Source organism: Lutra lutra, chromosome 2, assembly GCF_902655055.1.
Source record: "Lutra lutra chromosome 2, mLutLut1.2, whole genome shotgun sequence".
NCBI classification, from domain to species: Eukaryota; Metazoa; Chordata; class Mammalia; order Carnivora; family Mustelidae; genus Lutra; species Lutra lutra.
Window position 1 is genome coordinate 102,011,001 of NC_062279.1, and position 24,155 is coordinate 102,035,155.

At 37.9% G+C, this 24,155-nt stretch overlaps 1 protein-coding gene across 4 annotated transcripts in view; it reads right to left on the reverse strand.

The window, feature by feature from the left end:
• The window catches only part of PPP3CA (protein phosphatase 3 catalytic subunit alpha), a 323,097-nt gene that overhangs the window by 10,566 nt on the left and 288,376 nt on the right, over nt 1–24,155 (reverse strand). For all 4 annotated transcript variants that reach the window (XM_047718083.1, XM_047718084.1, XM_047718086.1 and 1 more), the window contains one exon: nt 5,166–5,250. In XM_047718083.1, coding sequence (XP_047574039.1) covers nt 5,166–5,250 — 85 coding nt within the window. The remainder of the gene's footprint in view (nt 1–5,165; nt 5,251–24,155) is intronic.

Here is a 24,155-nt window from a genome sequence, read left to right on the forward strand (position 1 = left end):
GCTCTCCAAAGGCTTCTCCTCTCATTAAGGGTGAAAATCAAAATCTTTAGGTTTGAACACAGCCTTTGAAAACTAACTCCCAACCCACGCTCTCCTAACCTCACCCATCTGTCGTACTCCATTTCCTATCAGCGTGCACTCCCCTTAGTGTCCCTCCAACACATCTGGCACACCTCACCTCAGGGCTCTACCCTTCTTTGGCACACTCTCCCTCCAGTATCTGCATGGCTCACTACCTCTCTGCCTTAGAATTTCTGCTCAAGTATAGCCCTCTAAGTGAGGACTTCCTTTAGAAGGCTGTTTATATACTGCCCATCTCCCCTTGCTGATTTTATTTTTATCTAAAGCACTTATTACCCCTGAAAAACTATACAGTTTATTTATTCTGTTGTTGTTTTAAGTATCCAGACAGGAAAGCACCTGGTATATAGTCCACATTCGAAACACATTTACTAAAAGAATGAGTAAAAGGAAAATAGAATGGCGATGTTATCCACATTTGAGATTTCTATATCCTTTACTATAGTTGACTTAAAAATGTTAGGTTTGAGATGGTCATTAATCATTGCTTGCCCTCATACAGTACTGTAACCTTTCCAGGCTTCTGCTGTCAAACCAGTAGAGGTCACACAAAGAAGAAGTCATCTTTTTTTTTTTTTTTTTTAAAGATTTTATTTATTTATTTGACAGATAGAGATCACAAGTAGGCAGAGAAGCAGGCAGAGAGAGAGGAGGAAGCAGGCTCCCCGCTGAGCAGAGAGCCCAACGCGGGGCTCGATCCCAGGACCCTGGGATCATGACCTGAGCCGAAGGCAGAGGCTTTAACCCTCTGAGCCACCCAGGCGCCCCAAGAAGAAATCATCTTAAGTGCTAATATGTGGATTTGGAATTGGGAGTCCCTCTAAAGAAAGGAACATATCTTCTTTTTTGCATTCATATTTGTAATCAGGCTTCCTCCCTTCTTTTTCCCTTTTGCACTCAATGATATTCCTCATCTCCCTATATTCTGATTGTAGCTCCTGCCGTACACAAAACCCAAGCACTCATAGTTTCTGGCAGCTTCCCGATTCCTCAGTTCCAACCACATCCACTGAGTCCTCCCTCACACACCTTGGCTCTACTGCCCACTGATGACCACACCTGCTTCTGGAAAGACTCTTTGCAGAGGTCTCAATCACTTTCTTCCCTAGTTCTCCTCCTCCTCTGGCCTCCCCTTTCCCAGTCCCTTGGATGATCTTTTTCCTCTGGCTCCATACCTGTGCTTTCTAAAATGGAAGCTTCCAGCCACGTGTGGCTCTTATCCACTTGAAACCCGACTTGAGATGTGCTGTTGGTATGAAATGCTCACCAGATTTCATACACTTAATACAAAAATAAGAATGTAAGACATCTCCTTCAGAAGCTTTATACTGACTACACATTGAAGGGATAAAATTCTCAACATATGTGTTAAATAAAAGACAGTCTTAAAATTAATTTCACCCATTTCTTTCTACTCCTTTACTGTGACTTCTAGAAAATGTCAACCTACAGATGTGGCTCACATCATATTTCTACTCCAAAGCACTGTTCTAGAGGATTCTTTTCTTTTTCTCCTATGTCTACTCTGTTTCATAGCGAGACCATCCACTTAGGCTACTTTAGTCTTGTGTACCCTCTCATGACAACATTTCCTACCCTCATCTCTCTCTAAAGCTCCAGGGTAGAATTCCTGTCCGTCTCTGAATGAATATTCCACCGGCATCCCAGAGGAAAAAATATGCCCAAATCAATTTATCATAATCCTCCCCCAAAATACCTGTTAGGTATTTAAATGGAGAAATACTTCCTCTTCCTTAGATAACAGCACTATCACCCAACCCATTGCAGAGGCTAGAATCTCTACGGAATATTCTTAGAACATTTCCTCTCCCTCATTGCCCCTTGCATAGGTTGGAATTCTTGGAGCAAATGACAGAACCTACTCTGGCTGATTCTGACAGCAGAGAGATGCACTAAAGGATCTGAGAGAGCTTACAGACCCAGAGAGTCTGCAGCCCAGAAGAGCACGGGTGTCCATCCACACTGTGGAATCTGGTGCCGCCACTGTTCAGAGCCAACACTTAAGCTCATGCTAATGCTGTCAACATTCTGAGAAAGTAGTTCTTTTGCTGTCCTCTCAGGTTTCACAGCTGAGAGAGAAATCACCTTCCCCGCTTCCTGCCTCCTCACGGTGCTCATTTCAAAACACAAATTTTCTGTGCATTCATTTGATTGGTGATCTTAGGCAACATGCCTGTACCTTCCCTGCCAAGTCTGCTGAATGACAGTGTTCTGATTCCCTTATAATGTGGCAAATTATCACAATGTAAGGGATATGCCGGGCAGTTATACCTGACAAATGGATACCACCATTCACACTTATTCATTACGTTTAAAAACTTCCAGCTTCACAAATTCTTTTCGTCTCTTCCTTTGTATGTTTCCCCCTATACCCTAATTTGCTTGGATAAATTCAGTTGTTTCCAAAACGTCCTCCCTGACGTCAGTAAGTCATCTTGTTGTCCAGTTGTCACACTGCCACTAACATATAATATCTAAACATGGGTTAGAACATGCCTTTTATCCTATTAAAAACATCCTATGACTGTCCCTGACTCCATGCAAAAATTCGATATTTTATTATGACCATACTATTCAAGGCTGTCAAGGATCTGGACTGAAATACATCTTCAGCTTCACTTTTCCCTAGATTCCTCACTTACCCTCATGTCTTAAGACTCCGCACTTTTGAATACTTAGAATTCACCGACCACACTGTTCCAGACACTCACTAGTGCTGCACACTGAGTTTGGACACAGTGCTTCCCTTGCAAGTCTGCTGTGTGGATTACTGTCAAATGCATACACCATGAGACAGGGCACCTGGCACTTAGCAAGAGGGCTCTTAAAGCACTGCCCTTAGGACCATGTGACTGTGTGGTTGATGACTTAGCTCCCAAACCTGCCTGTTCCACAATTCACCACCTAAAGGAATCCTACCTATCCTTCACAGCATTCCTCCTATTTCAACCTCTTGAGGAACATGGTTTCTTGTTTTCTGTTTTACAGGAAACAGAACTCCGTGGAGCCCCGTCCTCATCCGCAGCAGAGCATCTTTTCATGTACTTAGCACACATTTCGTTGTCTTGTATTAGTTTCATGTCCACATGTCTGTCATTCCAATTTGGTATTCATTGTACCTGACTCAGTGTACTGTACACATCTAACATTCAGTCATTCCTTGCTAACCTTCACCTTCTCAGGCTAGACACCCCCTGAATTCTGCAATACAATATATCTTGTTTTTATTTTCCATCAATGTATATAATCTCCATCAAGTCACTGACCATTGCTGGGTGTGAAGAGACCATTTCTCAGCTGGGAACAATTCCATCTTATGTACCTGTGGGCAGGGGACTGACTAGAAGGACTTTCCAATTTTGAGACCGACCTATGACTCTATAGCATTGCCTTTACCACCTTCATATGCTTTGAAAACCAACATGGATGGAAACAAGTTTTTATACTAAGAAAGGCTTTCCTTTTTTCCTTAAATACACTTTCACTTGGAAATTTTGGAGCTTTTTTTACTTCTTCCCACAGAGATGTCAAATAGAAAAAAAAAATCAAGAGACTTCAGATAGAAAAAAAAAATCAAGAAAAAAAAGTCAGTAAATGTGAAGTATGATAAACAAGCAAGTGATTCTGTAGAAGTCCTGGTGGACTTCCGATCTTCACATGGTCTTTTGCTACCACAAGACATCCTTCCAGCCACACAGACCTTCCTGGGCCTCAAAACTGATGACCTGGTTTCCATCCAAGACTCTTTGCACCTGCTTCTCTTTGTATTAAACACTCTTAACTCTGGATTTTCGTGAAGGTCACCCCCACACTTCCTACTCAAATGCTATTATTCAGAAAGTTCTTTGTTGGCCACCCACTAAATTAAGTGCCTCATGTCCCACTTGCTATCCGCCTTTTTCTCTTCATGGTATGTAATCAATGTTTTACATGTATAGTTATTACTGAATGAGTGAGTGAGTCCTGAGAATTCAGTCAGGAATAGAAAGCATTAGCGCACAGGCAGCCTCATTCATTAGGCTGTAAGGAGCAACAGTGCCCTATTTTCAGCCTTAACATGACTCTTCAGGATCTGGCAGGTCAGCACGGAGCTATTATTGACTTTGATTTGGTGTATTTAAGAAAGGATGATATTGCCTTTCATCTTTTTCACAGCTCCCTGCTTTTGGCAACAAGCTATTTGGTTATTCTTTAGTGACTCTACCAGGAATAGACTAGCAACAGCAAGAAGAGAAATCAGAAGAGCCCACGCAGCTACTCTAAGAGGAAGAGTTGAGATAAAAAATTGGCAAAAATTTGGTTATGAATCATACAACACGGAAATGGTCTGTTTTGCAAGGTATACCTATTTATCCTTGTTAATGAGGAATTGTGAATTGACCATATACTCCTCACATATAAATAATGCCATATTTCAAGGCAATTTTTTGAGGAGAAATATATTATTTTGTCTTACCAAATAGTAGATGATAAAAGAATTTAAATAAAGTGCAGTTAGTTCTCTTCAAGAAAACTTTGTTTTTACAACGTAGGATTAATAATAACATGGTTCATGATCTATTTAAAAAAATAACCACTGCATGGGAATTGAAACATTAAATAACTACTAAATAATTATTTTTCTCTCAATGACTTATTAGAATAATAGAGTCACATGAACAAGCTCAATGGTTAATGTTCATTACCTAGAAATCTAGTGAAATGCACCTGACAAATTCATCTTTTACCACAGAACCAAAATGAAACATAAAATGAATTATAACAGCTTTCCTATTTTACCACAACTTCAAACTATTGTGAAATAAATTTTCTAAAGTCCAGCAGGAAATGGTGTTAAAATGTGAAAAAGTCTAATTAGAGGCTTTCTCTAAGGAAATAATTTAGAATATTTCAATTTGACTAAGAAAGTAAGGAACAAACAATCCCATTTAAAAGAAAAAAAAACAACTAAGAAAAAGCAAATATTTTCTAGTAAAATACTTATATTACCAGATTATGGTATTAAAATGTTTATCGAAAGACACATAATCACATAAACAGAAACACCAGAACAATGATCCCACCTGAGAACCGAGAACACTCGGGCCATTTTGCCTATTGCTCGGATCTTGTTTCTTATCACCTCCTTCCGGGCCGCGGCTGTTGCACCTATATTTTAAAAGAGAGGGTTAAGTAGTCAGTGACCTTTTATCTAACTGTAATTATTTTACAAGTTTAGATATATAACCGACTACAGTAAGCAAAACCACCTCCCTCCCCCAACAGTGGATTTATCTCAGAATTAATTTTAAAAACCTATACATCTGGCTATTAATACTTGGATGTGGCTCTTCAGAGGTCCTCAAAATGCCAAAGCGCAACTTTCGAGATTTCCAAGGAGAGGTCGGTAAAGAGAAAAATCATGGAGCTGACCAGGTTGGTTCCTATCCTTCTCTTTTGTTTTTACAGAGAGAGTATGTATTGGCAAAAAGAATCAAGTGAGTCACCAGGATTTTCTACTCATTTCTGGACTTCATGCTGAGAAGACTACCTTATTAGGAAACTCCTTTTTCAAAGGTTCTCCCTTGAGGTAAAGGGAGTCTCAACTCCCTAAGTTCCCTGAAACCTCATGCATGTCATTTAGTGGCCATAAAAACATTTCTTTTAGGACTTGATACTCTTCCATCTTCTGCTGGTTCACATGTTCTTGAGGGGAAAATGGAGAACTACTGCATTGGGTTTAGTGAGAGATGGTGGCCCGGTCTGTATTTTAGTACTTATGTAAAAGTTATACACAGGTCTGTCTGAGTAACTTCTACCACTTACTGTATTTTCCAAATGAAAAAAAAAAAATCTATGCAGGTTATTGTTACTTGTAAACATTTTTATCATGTTTTAAAAATAATACTATATGATCTTTAGTGAACCTATTTCATTTTTTATTAAATTCCCAAAGCATGTCTGGGGAAGTGCAAATCACAGAAAAACATCTCTCTTTCTAAGATTTTTATAATCCAAGGTAAAGGGGCTCAGATAGCCTTATTATACATTATATGGGACTTTGTAGGAAGTGTTAACACAAGATTGTTTTTCTAGTTCTACTGCCACCAATAGAAATACAACAAAATATTCCTTTCAGATAATATCAGAAATGTTCTTAGTCCAAATGAACAATTTATTAAGTCAGCTAATTTTTTTAGAGATTGCAGCCCACCAGTGCTAATTGGTATAAGTTTTGGTCTTTTAATCTGAGATAAGGACAAGCTTTCTGACCTTTTTGGATGGAAAGAGTTCTGCTTTTTCTCTCAGCAAGTTTTTTTTTTTTTAATTTTAAAAAGAACTTTTATTTACTTATTTGAGAGAGAGAGAATGAGAGAGAGCACATGAGAGAGGAGTGGGTCAGAGGGAGAAGCAGACTCCCAGCTGAGTGGGGAGCCCATTGCAGGGCTCGATCCAAGGAATCCAGGATCATGACCTGAGCCAAAGGCAGTTGCCCAACCAACTGAGCCACCCAGGCACCTCAGGTTCTTCACAGGCTTTTAAGAATGTGATTTAGAATCCTTTTCATTGTTTGATGAGAGTCAAATAATTAATCACCACCCTAACATTTCTGTAAGAAGGAAAACTCACATCAACACACAATTTTGAACTGTCCCGAGGGGGTAAAAAACAAACAAACAAAAAACCAAAACCCAAACCTCTGCTTTTCTCTCCCCCAAGGAAAAGGAAAACATAATGGGCCACACTTCCTTCTCCTGAGGGGGTTAGTGGGCCAGAAGAGCTATGAGGGCACACCCACCTCACATACTCATGGGTGTTCCCCAGAAGGTGCGTACCAGCAAGCTGGCTTCTTCCCCTTGTCTCTCTAACCTGAACACAGCCTGTATTTTTGACCATTTCTTTCTCCCTTGTGGCAATCCCAGCACGGCGGGTATCTCCCAACATACCGACTGGCTGGACTTAACTACTAGCAGCTATTCTGCCTGCAGATGAGTAGAGGAAGTTTCAATGCATGAGAAAAAACCACTCTCCAATCCAGTTCTTCTAATGATTAAGTGGAACCATGGATTCTCATTTGCTAGGTTCCTTGAATTACATGCTGTTGGCCAGAACAGTTGAGAAGAAAACAGTGTGTGGGCCGGATCCTAGCCTCGAAATTTATCCTGGATTTCTAACAATATTTACTACCTATGATTTGTAATTATGATTCTTTATACAATAAATCCTGTCCTAGAGACCATTTAAAAGTCTGACGTTCCTGTGCTTCCATTTTAGGTAATTTATGATCAACAGACTACTAAGAAACATTTGTTAAGAAAAAAGTGGGATCGTAATTAGTCTCCTTAAGGTGGCTTTCTTTCTTATCTATATATTTTCCATTATTCCATTAAATTCTGTTTTGGGTCTAACACCATGCTATTCCTACTCTATAGTTAGTATTTCCAGTGTGTTTGACCCAGTCCACTCTGAGTTCATGGGGTGCTAAGTCAGGGAAAAGATTCTGACCCTCTCCAACACACAGTATGGCCAGATCATAAATCCATCCAAAAGACACAAAGAATGTAAAATGTGGGTGAGGTCTGAAAGTGGTGACTATATTTAGAAGCACGGTAAGGAAAGCAGTAAGAAGGAGCAGCTAGAAATAAAACTGTATATTTTTAAGAGAAATGAGAAAGGCAAAACATAAAATAAGTGAGAAATATATAAGAAGGATAATCTCCCAGAAATTTTTCAGTAAAGGCCTTGTAAAAACCACAACCAGAGCAAAGAAAAATAAGAAACTAGTCAGAAAGGGAGGGAAAGAAATTGTATGGAACTGTCCTTTTCAGCTCAGTATCAACTGATTCTCAGAAAAATGCTCAAATGAATTCTGAATTTGAAATGTAAAATCAACATTCTGATAGAGCCAGTCTGTCCTTCCTTATTTTTTTTTTCAGGTCAAATGACCTACTGAAGAGCATGTAACAGATTATTCTACTTTATGTACTCATAGGTATACTCCCCCAAAATGATGATTCACAGTATGTTACAATATTTTTTTTCTTTTTTTAAATCAGAGAGAGCACAAACAAAAGGTACAGCAGGCAGGGGAGAAGCAGGCTCCCCATGGAGCAAGGAGCCCTAAGCAGGGTCCATCTCAGGACCCTGAGATCATGACTTGAGCTGAAGGCAGATGCTGAACTAACTGAGCCACCCAGGCGTCCTGACAACACTTTTCTTAATGAAGAATGGTTGTTTCTCTCTCTCTCTCTCTTTTTAAATATCTTTTATTTATTTATCTGACAGACAGAGATCACAAGTAGGCAGAGAGGCGGGCAGAGAGAGAGGAAGGGAAGCAGGCTCCCTGCCGAGCAGAGAGCCGGATGTGGGGCTCAATCCCAGGACCCTGAGATCATGACCTGAGCCAAAGGCAGAGGCTTTAACCCACTGAGCCACCCAGGCGCCCTGGTTGTCTCTTTTTAAATATCTCAATAACACAGGTAAAAAGTTTACTACTCCTTTTATAAAATTAGAATACATTTACTCAAAAAATAAAAAAAAATAACCTAATCATAGACAGTGTGAAGAGACATTCAAAATGAGTATCTCTTAAGTTAGAAATTGCCTTCAATATTTTCTAAATATTCAAAATCAAAATGAAACTAATGCCACACTTGGATAACCTCACCAAAATTTGAAATACTCAAATAATGTTCGTTCCATTGCAATTCCTCACAGTCTGTATTCTATAGCGGGATCAAAGAAAAAGCATGTTTTTCAGAATCTTACTAGTTGCAACATGCAAACACAATGTCACAGTCAACATACTTGCTCTCTTTAAGTCCTGGAAATGACCACAGTAGCTCAAATTAAAATCGAGCAAATAAAATAATGCAGGAACATAAAATTCCTTTTACATTAAAACTGAAGTGACTATTTTTCACTGAAAAGAACAGAACATTTTAACCTACAAGTCCATAACGGAAAGGCAACATTTCATACGTTTGAAAAAAAAATGGTCATTTTAAGTAAATTTCATTTTGTATTTCCATTCGGGTAATTATCACTTCTTTTTTGAGCCCGTCTCTCTCTCTCTCTCTCTCTTCAACTTTTAAGTTCTAATCTTCTTTTATGCCTGGGGTCTGATGCTACTGTATCCAGAATCCAGGCAAACCTGCACACTCAGTTGTCCTCAAAGTGGAAGAGGCTAATGCAGGGACCAAGGAAATCTTTAAAGATCTGCTTTTAACATGTGTCCTTTCTGACCTTAACTTAGCCCCTCGCTGACTTCTCATGACTTTGAAAGGCATCCATGCCAAATGGCTTGCTGAGTGAGTGCGGCATCCCTGCAGGGCAGATTTCAGCCTCTAAGGGGACAGGGAAAGTGCAGCAGCCTCACTGCAGGGAGGAGCCAACTGCTAGGGGGAAGAGAGATTCTCAGCACATGGGCTTTCTGCCACACATCACACGTGCTCTGTCATCCAGCTCACAGCTCCAACCTGCTGAGGTACTGCAGCAAACCCCTCTGTGTTAACTGAATTAGACTATGTGGGAAGTGCTAGATAGAATATGACACCACCCAAATCATTTCTTCATTAAGTGTGCTTGTGAATCTTACCCCGTATCACCTGCCACGTGCTAAATGCCAGCAACAGAAATATGAAGGATGCGGGATCTCCGCTGGAGGAAATCACGGGAATGACAACAAGATAGTGGGACAAATAGAGTGATAGTAGCAGTGGTGTGCCCCAGCTGGCTCGGGTCCACTAGTGAGAGTGAGAGTAGACTGAGTGCATCTCTCTCTTTTTAAGATTTTATTTATTTAAGAGAGAGAGACAGCACGAGCCAGGGGAGGTCTAAAGGGAGAGGCAGAGAGAGAATCTCAAACAGCCCTCCCTCTGAGCATGGAGCCCAATACGGGCTCCACCCCAGGACCCTGAGATCATGATCAGAGCTGAAATCAAGAGTCAGACACTTAACTGACTGAGCCACCAGGTGACCCTGGGCATATCTCTTCTCAACTTCATGTTGGCAGCCTGACATCAGTAGCAGGGAAGAGAATATATACTATGGAAATCTGCAAATGCCACAGACTAGGGCCATTTTCCCCTGGAGGATGAGTTGTTAAAGGCATACCAGCATGCCACTGATAGCAGGTACCAATTGCCTTGAGGCATGAGAAAAAAACTTCACTGAAATCATAGTAGTTAAAGGATCTTGAAGGATAAGTAAGAGCAAAAGAACAAGGAGAATGAGTATTCTCTGTAGAAGGAAAAAAATTTGCAAACTTTTGGAGGCCACAACAATTCATGTTATATTCAGTGGGGGGTGAGAAGTCTTTTGTGGATGGAGATATGCCGGGGTGAGGACAGGTGAGAGAAGCAGGAGCTGCCTGGACCAACCTGTAAAGGCGTAAGCATGTAAGTACACTCAGGCAAGAAGTTTACTTACTAGCATACTCGTACGAGCATACTTACATACTAGCATAGTAGAGATTAACAGAACATACCCTGTCATGTATCTACCAAAGAAAGAAAGAGATGGACTGATGGATAGATGGATGGATAGAACCAATGGATAGTAGAGAGGTAGATACGTGACAAAGTAAATACAATCAAATGTTAATTATAGACTATAAGTGATGAGTACATGGATATTGACCATTCAATTGTTTCAACATTCTTGTATATTTAAAATATTTTAATAATAAAATGTCAAAAAAGCAAAATTGTATTTGCAAGAAACTTGGTTTTGAGGGAAAGGAGAAAAGCTTTTGAGAAGAGAGGTGTCTCCATCCCGCCCTTTGTGTTATAAGGAGGATGCATGAGCTGGCCAAAAAGGAAGCAATAAAGGAAAGTTCTCAGTGTGGCTACCTACACCCCATCCCTCCTCAGCTCCCAGAGAACATTGACCCAGTAAGGTTTTGTTTTATATGTCCAATTCAATGGATTCTAATTGCTTTCAATGCCTTTTAGTAATTTTAAGAAATGAAGATGATGAGCTACTTAAAACTTTTATACTCAGATGTCTTGTAAAATAGGAACGTTTTCAGATTATTAGAATATGAAAAATCTCCTTTTCCAAAAAAGCAGAGAAATAGTGAGGTGTTTACTCTTTAATGTAAATGGTAGCAGAAATTCTCCACCTCATTATTTTAAGTGGCCTCAATTTTTGATATTATTTAGGCCTCTTTCTTTAAAGGCCTTTTAATACAAGTATATTCATAGCATATATTATTAAATAAAATATATTCTATACAAAAGTACGATATACACTAACATTTTGCACTTTTTTTTCAAAGGAAAGATATTTTAAGAACTATATGTTGCTGATAAGCTTCCAATCTCTACCTTTTTAATTAGAATCTAAGAAACTAATAGAGAAAACTTACCACTTTCCCAAATTTGTTAACAAAATTGATCTCTGTAGGAAACTTATTCTCTTTGAAAGTAAAATTTTATCATAGTTCATTATTATTAAGCAGAGTTTAGATGTACCCCCAGATTGTATTTTTCATCAAAAAGAGAAATTATTGAATTTGAATAAAGGCTATTGATGGAACTAAGCATAAGATGTTAAGATAAAAAATATCTTTTGTTATGTTATACTAAAGACAAAAATTAGTTAGGTTTCCATCCAAAATTAGCACCTTGAAATACAAGATATCATAAAAAGAAGAGTCTTCAGATGCCCCTTAAAAACCTTGCATAACTGCACTTTTTACAGATGATAATGATGACACCATAAGTACTTATTTAGGAGAACACATGTCCCTATAAGGCTACGAATCCAAATCATGTGCCATAATCCCTAAACCTTACTCTTTGTCTTTTGTTTCCCTGGCCTACTTTAGTAATAAATCTTGAGCTTCTATATGCCAACAAAGTGATGCTATCTATAAGTTACGTAGACATCCACCTGGTTTCGCCCTTGGCTATGAGTTTGTCAAGTGCTTTACAACATCTGCCCGTGCCATCAGGCATTTGAATCCTTGGATTTAGGGATAGCACCATCAACACTGAGTAACTGTGTTCACTCTGACAGACTGACTTTAAAACTGTAGCTTTTACATTTTTTACTCATGCATCTACTAAAGACTATCCTGCAAAGTATACTATTCCCACTGCTAAATTTAAATAGTTGTAAAGAATAGATATTGCCACTTTTAAAATGACTGTATTACATTTTTTTTATGAATGGCATATAAATGTCACAACAATTTCATCCCACCATCACCCATTTAAAGAAAAAAAAGTTCACGAACAAGATACTCATTGACACTTAGAAATCTTACATGAGTCCTATTTCTCTTTGAAATTGTATTTCCATTTCCATTTCTCTGATTTTACTCTAGTGAATTATATATTTATATTTTAAAATAGTTTTATGACTACACTGTACTTTATTATCAAAAATATGTTTCAAAATCTAAGTTAACTGTATTTTTTTATTTTATTTTTAAAAAAGATTTTATTTATTTATTTTTGAGAGAGAGAGCACACAAGCAGTGGGGAGAGGCAGGCAGAAGGAGAAGCAGGCTCCCTGCCGAGCAAGGAGCCCAACATGGGACTCAATTCCAGGACCCCAAGATCATGACCTGAGCTGAAGGCAAATGCTTAACTGACTGAGCCACACAGGTGCCCCTGAGTTAAATGTATTTTTAAAAAATTTCCTGACACAATAAAGCCCTAAGTGTTCAAAAATTCCTTTGTAATCAAGATCACAATTATTAGTAGTACATAAATGAGCTAGATAGTACAAATCTATGATAAATATTTTAAAAATATGTTAAAAGCATATAAATAAAGTTTTATTGGAATGCATCCCTTAGTGACAAAGATGGGGGGGTGGTTTATGTCGCCTTGCTTAAAGAGACTTCCTAGACACTGAGTCTTCAGCATCTCTCTGTTGGTACCCAGTACTAAACATGTCAAGGCAAGGTTCACAATGATGATGTCTCCGGAGACCTATGCCTTTCTGTTAAAGTGGGAGAAGTACAGTTGAGAAAGAAGAGGTGGAAAAGAGAAGCTATGAGGCCTGCACTTTCCAGGTCCGGACAGTTTTCGCAAGGAGGACATCTGTAAGCTGAGGATGAGAAAACGGATTCCCTTGAAATTCCCCTTGAGACATCCGTGGGTAACCCCAGTAGTACAAATGTTCTAGCATGAAGACTGCTGCTCTATCAAGAAAGCGATCGCTCAGTTTCTAGGGTTGATAGCTGCCGGAAGAGCTCCTTGACTAGCCATACTTGGAGATCTGTACTGCTCAAGCACTTGACAAAAGTTCCAGTTAAATCTAGTCCAAAGAGATTGTTAGGTGCTGGCCCTCACCAAATAGCTCTCCCTCTGCTTACGTAGGTTACTCCGTGAGGCAGGAAAACACCCTCGGGATCACAGATTTCAATAAATCCTGTAAAACTTCATCTTTTTAAAGATCATAACCTAAAATGTTTGGAATACTTTTTTGATTTTGTTTTTCATTCTACCATATGACATATACATAGGTGATAAAATTGGAATATAATGGCTATTCACTCCATATTCACTCCAAACAACTTACTCTCAATTTTTTCCCATATGTTTTTTAGTTCAACTAAAATTTCAGCACGTAAGAGACCCTGCAATAGTGTGATATTTGGCATAAGATGATTCTGTCTCATATCCTATTCTGAAAGGAACAGAAGATCCTTTAAAATATATATATTTTTAAAGTAAAAAGCCTCTCTTGTGTAATGGATTCCAAGAAAGGCCAGTACAGCCTAGACTGTTTTTTTTCCCTGCTTTTCTTGTCATAAAACATAAATGAATTATTTGGATAGGAAATCTTAAAAATGTACAGACTACTCCCAAATGTCAAGTAACTGTCATTATTTGGTTATCCTGCATAATTAAAAGTTACTTCTGTTTACAAGTTTTAATTTGATTCCACGGACTTTTGTTCTCTGAGACATTTTGTCCCATCTGTTCAGGGACTCCTCAGAAGATTTGCAGAAATTGGCTATATACATAAATCTAACTTGGGTAAAAATTAAAAGATCTCAAAGTACATTGGAGAACTTCCATTGATTTTTCGAGAAACCATCACATAGTCAAACTATGCCTTACAAAGAACATTTGAGTTGCTTATACTTATCAAAGTAGAAACTAATGGGATTTCACATGCCAGGTCAGACTGGCCTCTTTATCATGACAGAAACACATCAAATTTGTAAACTGACAAGTGAAAATCAAAGCAAAACGAAATGAAATAATAAATGCCAAGTGAATATTTAGACTTCTTGGCTATGGGAGAAGCAATCATAATGCCTGGATGTCCAAGCTATCCAGGATTGTTTTGTGTATAGGTGAGGATGTAACGGTTCAAAAAGGTATTTATTAAGGACCTCATTATGCATGTATGCTAAATGCCAAAGGATGCATGCACTAGAACTGAATTCTGGACCTTTATGGATTTATGCATTCATCAAATGTTAGAACTACATTTAAACTATCTAAACTAAATTTATCTCTGAAATGATACAAATTAAGGGGGGAAATGGACAGAGTAAAATATGTTTTATGGTCCTACGTGTCATATGCTAGATAGAAAATGAACTGAGCACCATCTGACAGCACAATAAAAAAACAGGCCGAGAGAAGTAAGGCAACTCATTGGTCTGACAGTGGAGACAGCCCCCCCACCCGCCCCATCCCACCTGGAGGCATGGGCCTGTTTTGAGCCTATCCGAAAGAAAGCCACTCAAAGGTCTTCTGGTGCTCTTCAAGACCTAGGTGGGTGTTTTGCCAGCACATGGGGGATGCAGTGATGTTTTGCCCAAGAATGAGAATAAAGAAATGAGCATTAGGTTGTGGCCTATGATCAGCACACAGGCATGTACAGGAGAATTAAGTGAGACTTAAACAACACCTACAGATATTATTATCTTATCAGAGGAAGGGGATACGCCAATCAAAAATGTGCTGGTGGGCCACAGAGGCAGAGTACAGAAGAGAAGCTGAGGCAAACACCTGAAATGTCTAGGGAAGTTCTGTCCAGGGAGCAAAGGCTTCAAGGGTTCTGGCCCTAGTGCAAGGCTTCGGATCATGAATAGCAGGCTCGTTCACTTCTCTGAAGACCTGAAGATACTGGCAAGTGGGAGGTAGAAGGGAACCATGGCGAAGAATTTTGGCTGGGAATAAAAGACCTAGGTTGGAGCTTCAGCAATTCCATTCACTAGTTGTGCTGTCCTGGACAGGTGACTAGGTTTCTAGTCTAGGTTGTGTAAAGTCAAGAAGGTTCAAAGTGCTTTATTTGCATTATTTCACATAACCTTCACAACAACCATTAGAGGAAGTACTATTAGTCTCCTCCATCCTTAGCATGATTCTAAGGAATAGAGATGATAATTTGTTTACCTAAAGTCAACAGCTGAAAAGTGCTGACCCAGAGCCAAAATCCATTACAGTAGCAGGTTGACTGATCCACTTCATAGGTGGGTTGAAGAATTAAATAAGTAATGTGTTCATTCAACATTTAACAAACGTGTGTCCGATACCGTGTTACCTGCTAGAGCACTTAGCACAGAGCTTTGGTCCATGAGAAGTACTCAGCAATGTTTGCAATCATTATTAATAAGAAGGAAATGCTTGCGGAGAGGTGGACATTCCAATTCCTCTAACACTCACACTTCTCACTGTAGATTAAAAGATTGATTGTGTGATCTTTGTTAATATCAAGCTCCCCAAGTTGGGACCTCAGTTTTATTTTGTGCCAACCAGGCTAAAGGCTGGGCCCCAGATGATGGCACATTTACTAGGGGAAAATGCTGGCAGCCAGGATGCTGCTGGTTTCAGTTTTCAGGAAAAAGAAAGAAAGAAAGAAAGAAAGAAAGAAAGAAAGAAAGAAAGAAAGAAAGAAAGAAAGAGAGAAAGAAAGAAAGGAAGGAAGAAAGGGAGGGAAAAGAAACACTTCCAAAAGGTGGACTGACAAAATATAATCAAGATTTCTATTTCTGTGCTGAGAAAAAGTGGAAGAAAAGTTTTATAGTAAAAGTATAGTAAAACTTTTATAAGTAAAGAGGAAGAGCAAAAACAGACTACACTCATAGAAAAATATTTTTAAAATCTAGATTTTCTGGGGCGCCTGGGTGGCTCAGTGGGTTAAAGCCTCTGACTTCGGCTCGGGTCATGATCCCGGGATCCTGGGATCGAGCCCCACATTGGGCTCTCTGCTCAGTGGGGAGCCTGCTTCCTCCTCTCTCTCTCTGCCTGCCTCTCTGCCTATTTGTGATCTCTGTCAGATAAATTAAAAAAAAAATCTAGATTTTCTGAGCACTTATTTCACTTTTTCATAGAGTCCTTAAACTCATTATCAGAGATCAAATGATTATTATCAAAAGAATGTTTTACAAACGTTGGACTCATAACAGCTCTGTCTGCAGTTGTTAATTAACTAATAATTATTCTCATATAAGTACTTCAGGTAGACAACTTGGACCCATAAAATGGCTTAGTACAAAGAGAATCATGAAAGCTCTGCCAAAAATACAAGACGAATTATCTTTCCTTATGGTATCACTTTCCAGCAAGCTTCCATTACCACTCTAGTTAGTCCCTTTTGTGAAGAATGCCTCACTCACATGCAAATTACCTTAACCTTGTTTGTGAGAAGTGATGTTTTTCTAAAATATAGACATATACACAAAATCTTTGCCTTCATTGAGGAAAAAGAGTTCTCTACTTCAATTCCTTTCAAATAAAGAATGTATTCAGGTTTCTTTCTCAAATTTCTCAAATTTCTTTCTCAAATACATTCAGTTGAAATGTATGCTTAGATACACAATAGCTAATGTTTAGTGTAATTTGGCCAATGTCACCACTAGTTGGAGGAAGGCTCAAATACTACAAAATTAATGATTTTTAAACCTGGGTATAAATACTGTACATGTGTAAAATACATGTGTCTCTGAAAATGCAACATAAAATTCAAGAGTATTATCTTACTATGAGCATAATATTCTGGCGATGGTGGACATGACCCAACCAAATACCAACAATGATATGGCTGTTTTTTTCATGTTTACTCTGTTCTGCAAAGTCTGGCTTCTATGTAATGTGAAAATCTGGCTAGGTAATAAAGAAACACATTTGTGCAAAATCATGGTAGTACAATATGAAGGGAAAGCAGTACTTTCAATGTCTGTGTCATTGTATCATTTTAATTAGTAACTTAAAAGGACTTTAATTGTTGCAACTAAATATGATAAGCTAGACTTGATGATACTGATTACAATATGATGGCTACCCAGGCACCTTGTATGATAGTCAAGGCCCCAAAACACCAATAGCCATAAATACGATAGGAATTTCTAGCCTACTATGTATGAAATCCCTGTGTATTTTTTATATGTGTTTCAACTTTAATGATATATTGGATATAAACTATTTGCTTCCTTTTTATGGTATAACCATGATAACAAAACAAAAGTAGTTACCTTACTATAAATGGTACAGAGTACAAAGGATACATTTATTGTGACAAAAATGGCTTACACTCTACATTATAGACCAAAATATTAAGTAATTGAAAAAAACAACACTAAACTCGATGGTAATTCACAAAATCCTGAGGAAAAAATAACAAAACCTTTTATAAAATACTGAATATTTTTTCTTTCTATGTATGTCTTTCCTTTCTCCAATTACCTCACTCAAACTCAAATATTATAAAAAAGATAAGAGAACTTAACACTGGTCAACAGTCAACTAAAACCCATCTTTTCATATCATTTCCTGGAAAACTTACATGGATTTCTCACATGGCTGTACATCCAAATGGAGTAATATACATAAGGTGTTTTTCTTTTCCTTGTCAGAAGTAAAAGACAAGAAAGACTCCTCTAAATTTTCTCCTTGAGTTGTCAAATATTTTGTCACAATTCATGCTCCCTCCCTTAACCCTTTCAAGCCTCTGTAAGACAAAATACTTAAAATCCATTTCTTGCTGCCCAAGCCTCTCAGCTCAACGAAGGCAGAAACCATGTGTTTGCCTGCATATACAGAAAAAGATATTCCATGAAGGAGTATTTTTACAGAGAACTAAAAATATATAAAATAAAATAAAAATATGATATGAAAATTGAGGTACTCTGAATTTTATTTTTTGGCCCTTTGCCAATGATTTCTATGTTCTTTTTTAGCTGGTATAAATACCACAGCTACCATAAACATCTCCTTTCAATAATCTGATATCTGACAAGCATAGTGATGTCCTAATATTTCATTTTTTGGCCAGACTTATATCTCACAGTAATTTTTCTGCACTTGGTGCAAATATTTTTAACAGCTGCTGCCTTAAACGGTATACAATCCTGGTCCTTTCTACTTGATCGCTCCTTCTTTCTCCTTCTCTCCTTTGTCTTTTTCCCCCAGCTTCAACAAGGGTTAATTTTAAGGATTAGTCTGCAATTTTCTGATATTACCCTTTTATGTCAGCAACTTTAGAGGCCAATAGAGTCGATTGTGACGTTTCATTCCAAGTCTCTACCACCAGCCCAGATTTTGTTCCCAATTTCCAGGACTCCACTTCCAAACCTCGCTTAGACATTTCCAGAGCTATGTGTGTCCCTTTTACTCAAACTCATTTCTCCTGAAACTTGTGTGTTTTTCCATAAATGTTCTCATCCTCCTAGACCCCTAGGCCTGAACCACCAAAATCAACTTTTCTTTCCTTTACCCCATTGATTTATAGCTCTAAGTTCTTGGACAGCTCTTTGGAATAGCTCACTTTGTTTTATTCTTAACACTATCATTGTTTTGATTTGGTCACCTCAACTTTCAGATACATTATCAAGTTCCTAATTTATATTCCTACTCTTCCTTTGTTCATTTTGCAAGCATTTTTCCAAGCTTACCAACTTAAGGTCATGTGTCAATGTTGACAGAACAAGAATCATATCACCCTGTGTTCCTTGAAGCTATTTATTTATTTATTATATCTAAATGTTTCTATTTGGGGGCCTCCTGGGTGGTGCAAGCTGGATAAGTGGCTGACTCTTGATTTCAGCTCAGGTCATGAACTCAGGGTCCTGGGATCAAGCTCCATGTCAGACTCCACACTCAGCTGGGAGTCTACTTGAAGATTCTCTCTCTCCCTTTCCTTCTGCCCTTCCCCCTGCTCTCTTTCTCTCTCTCTCAAATAAATAAATCTTTAAATGTTTCTATTTTTTTTAATGCTTCTAGGTAAATTTTGGGGTCTTTAGAATTTTTTTTAAGATTTTTATTTCTTTATTTGAGAGAGAGAGACAGAGACAGAGACAGCAGGATCAGGGGGAGGAAGCAGAGAAAGAAGGAGAAGCAGACTCCCTGCTGAGCAGGGAGCCAGATGTGGGGCTCGATCCTAGGACCCTGAGATCATGACCCCAGCTAAAGTTAGACGATTGACTGTTTAAGCCATCCAGGCACCACTAAATGTTTCTATTTTTTATATTAAAACTTAATATTCCCCTTACCCCAAACTGTCAATTATTATAGGACATACTTTTTTTTTTCAAATCAGGAACCTGAAATATATAAGGATATGATGAGATGCACAGAAATGACAATAATTGCAGCCACAAGAGAAACTCTAGGTTAATGGCTCTTGGTATATGTGTCGCTGACAGATGCCAAAGGCAGAAGAAGGGAGTTTTTAAGATGAAATTTTGTCTCATACGTTCATCATGGCAACTAAATACAGTTTTGATAGAAAATAATATAACAAACCTTTATAGAGGTATTCTTCAGGGACCAATCAGATGCCATGTTAGTGCCACTAATTCCCAATTCACCCTTCAAAATTTTGGAAATGGCTTTTTTAAGTTAGACAAAAAGAAGTGGGGAGACACTCTGGAACCTATGATATTTCATATCAAGAATTACCTAATAATTCAAAGCAGACGATGGGAGATAATTTTCTTGTATAAATTTAGATGGGTTCATAGAGGCTTGCAAAAAACTGCTCTTATCCCATATTCAGTGACTGGTCTGTGGTTAATATTAGGATAAGGCAAAAATGTGGATAAAGGATAAGAGTTCCACCATGTGGTTTGCTCTTTAGATGAAAGCAGAGGAATAAATTCTAATTTAATATTAAGTCTTTCCAGTGCAGCCTGAAACTATATTTGGCTTGAAATGTCTTCATTTTATTATACTTTTCTTTCCTTTCTTATTCTACAGGATTTCAGTTTCACCTTCACAATTCTGTGGTAGCCAGACTTGCCACATAACGTAGTCTCAAACATAACTTCTGTATGTGTGTATATATGTGTGTACACACACACACACACACACACACACACACAAACACATATATGTGATCTCAGAGTCTACGATTTTAGGACTTAAAAGAAAGTTCCAAATAAATATTTCTAACTCATGAAACTGTTATTAGGTTCCTAATGCTTATCACTATTCCAGATGTTCTTGTTGTAATAATGAACAATAAAGAAACCTTTGAAATGATGCAGTTTGCTTGACTTCTGTCAGCTCCCCCCCATCCCAATTTTGGGATAACTTTCTAATCTTTGGTCTGAAATGAGTCTTCTTCATTAATGAGAATTAACTACCCAAATGAAATACATCTATTTGGATTTCTTCTTTCTTTAAAATGGTCTGGTGAATAACAACCCCAAATTGAAACCAGACTATAATTTTATCATCCAAAATCAGCAGTAGAAACAGGAAACAAAGACCCCAATATATATAAATTAGATCCTCAAACGACATGCATTGTTTAAACAGTTTCAAAACTTTACAAGATAATAAAAGTTTTTATTTTCAACATAAAAGAACCACAGACCAATTTAAAATAGCAACCTTGTTCTACATAGGCTATCAAATTCCTTTATTTGTAAGGCAGACGCTAAGGAGGAGTAATTCATGGCATGATTTCTACTTAGTAAAGACTAGAGGAGCCAGGAGTTAATCGTCTGCTCAGCTACAACAAAATCCTTAATACAATGAATCACATAACTTCTTGGAGTAAACTAAAATTAAAGGTATAGAATGAAACTGTTTTAATTGCCATTTATTTGACTTTCATGGCTAGCTAGTGCAAAAAAAACTTTCTTATTTTATAGTATATTTAAACAGAACAAACTATATTATGTTTAACTGTTGTTTCTTCACAACAAAAAGGCATCACACTCTTTCAAAGAAAAAGATTTCAAGCATTGTAATCACAGTTTGTAGAAAGTTCCAAGAGTCTGAGAACAAGGCAGACATTACTTTGAATCCAGGCTCTACTACTTCACTAGCTGTGTGACCCTACACTTTACCTTCACCTCATCCAGTCTCAATCACTTCAAATGTAAAAGAGGGATAATCATAGCATCTATATCAACAGGTTGTTTTGAGGAGATAATATAAACCACTTAGTAAATGTAGTTAAAAATAATGACCGTTAATAATCATGAATTTTTGTTGGTCAGAAGGGTAAAATTAGTAAGGAGTGAATATATATAAAGGACTTGGAATAATGCCTGACACATAGTGTCAATGCTGTCATCGCCATCGTTAAATGGTAAAGGGGAGCTGATGGAATGTGAAGGAAAACCAAAACTCATCCCATAACTTCCATTCCTCTAGGAAATGAAAAGAATCCCTATTTGCTATAGACTTTATAGACACTAAGAAGTCAACCTGATAAGACAAAAAGATAGTCATGGATTGTAGAGGTTATCATTACTACCTTTGACTTTGCAGTTAACATTGAATATGGAACAAAATATTAAGAAGAACTTGATAAATAACTCATGAAGAAATTCTACATCTCTCCAACCGCACCCTTAGAATTAGTAGCCCTTTAAGGAAGAGGCTCAGTTGAGTCCTTTGCGGTCTTCTGATTCTTGCTTTCCACCTCTGTAGCCTATAAGCCTGGGAGCCTGGTAGGCAGAGCAGAGGGCCAGACCCTAGAGAGAGACAGACTGCAGGCTGCATGTGGGAGGGCCTGGGAGGAATGGGACACTTTCTCCTAAGGTCGAAAATAATATTGCACCCCTCACTCCAAAAGAAGAAACTTCAATATACGTTCTCAATAAACTATAATCTCAGAGAGTCAAAGAGTTCTGGAAAGTTTTCCAACTCGTACTTTGAGTAACTTTGAAGAAATTCATAGTTTTTGCATCATGTTACACAAGACACTAAAGAACATTTCTGAGTATTTACTTCAAAATGCATAATGTCCTAAGTTCAACATACTTTTAATTAAAATTTTTATTTCTATTTTCTTTTTGTTTGCCTTAGAGGGCCTAATTATAAGATGTGAGCTTAAAGATCAGTTAGTGGTCATAGCTCTTTCTCTGCAGGACTGACTAAAGATTTAATGAAACACATGCACTCCATAATTGGAATTAACAGGCTTAAAAGCAATTGCTGATGAGTAACTGGATGATGACTGAAAGTAATTATTCTAAAGCAGAGTAAGTCACAAAATATACCCTTTCATGTAAGTGACCAAGAGGGTGGCCAAAGAGAACTATTGCTGACCTAAGCACTGAGTTAGTCTTAGTAATGTTTAACGGCAGGAAACACCTGTACTGTTGAAATGTATAGGCATTTTAGCTGCAGTGCCTAGCACACACTAGGTGCTTAATATATATTTGCTGAGTGAATGAATTAATGTATAATTACAGTCTACTTATCATAAACATCTTATTACAGGTCTACTATGCAGTACTATTTATTCTTTATGTTACATGTTTATCATATTGTCTGTATTATAAATATTGGCCAATGAACCTGACTGCAAAAGAGGTCTGTTAACAGAGGCACATGACCGTATTAATGCTAATTAATCTTTCTTTTGAGGAATAAAAGGACCATAGGGAAAGACATCTATTGAAAAGCGTGTGTTGACTTTTTTTTTTTTTAAAGAGTTTATTTATTTGACAGAGAGAAATCACAAATAGAGAGGCAGGCAGAGAGAGAGAGAGAGAGAGAGGGAAGCAGGCTCCCTGCTGAGCAGAGAGCCGGATGTGGGACTCGATCCCAAGACCCCGAGATCATGACCTGAGCCGAAGGCAGCAGCTTAACCCACTGAGCCACCCAGGCGCCCCTTGACTTTTAAGATTTACATTCTGCCAGGGTGGTATTCTTCCTTTAGAAGAAAAATCTGTCATGATAAAAATATTATCTCTTGAATGATATCACTGTCCCTGGAAGAGTTATCAGTAGCGGACTGTGGCTAGAGCATATGAAACATCTAGAACCTGGATAAAGCATAAAATATCCATTGAACTCTTGGATATTTCAAAATATATGAATATAGTTACTGAAGTAAGTTCTTACAACTACTTGTTAGCTAATTCTAACCTAGTAAATATTCATGTATATATACATGTATTATATATATTACTTTCTCTCTTTCCTTATAATATGCATACCCTTGCAACGTGATCTATGACTAAAGAATAGGATATGGAGACAAATAAGTAATGAAGCTGGGAGAAGTTATAGAAAGGAGGAAAACTGGGATAGGATAGGCACAACTTGACACTCCACGTTTACCTAAGTACATAGACTCAATTCATATGAGCACAGGAGTACTTTTATTTTACTTTTGCCTGAAGCATTAGTATCTTGCACTTGTAGATGTGACCTGCATTAAATCCAAGTAAACATTACATCATGCTGTTTAGATTCTAACTTTCAGAAAGGACCACATTCAGTTTTCATTTGACTTAAGTGCAGTTTTAAAAGGGAAACATGTTGGGACGCCTGGGTGGCTCAGCTGTTAAGCGTCTGCCTTCCGCTCAGGTCAGGCTCCCTGCTCTGCCCGAAGCTTGCTTCTCCCTCTCCCCCACCCCCTCCTCCCCCAGCTTGTATTCCCTCTCTCGCTGTCTCTCTCTCTGTGTCAAATAAATAAATAAAATCTTAAAAAAAAAAAAGGAAACATGTTATCAGTTTAAATTTCCTCAATATCTAATTTCTGCTGCCACATTCACTCTTCAATTTATAATCTGTCTTATTCCATTGATATTTTCTGTTTATGCATCAGTCTCTCTATCCAGACTGCGACTTGATGAAGTCTCCGGTATCTTGGCATCCTAAGTGCCCTACAAAGAGTAGGTCCTTATT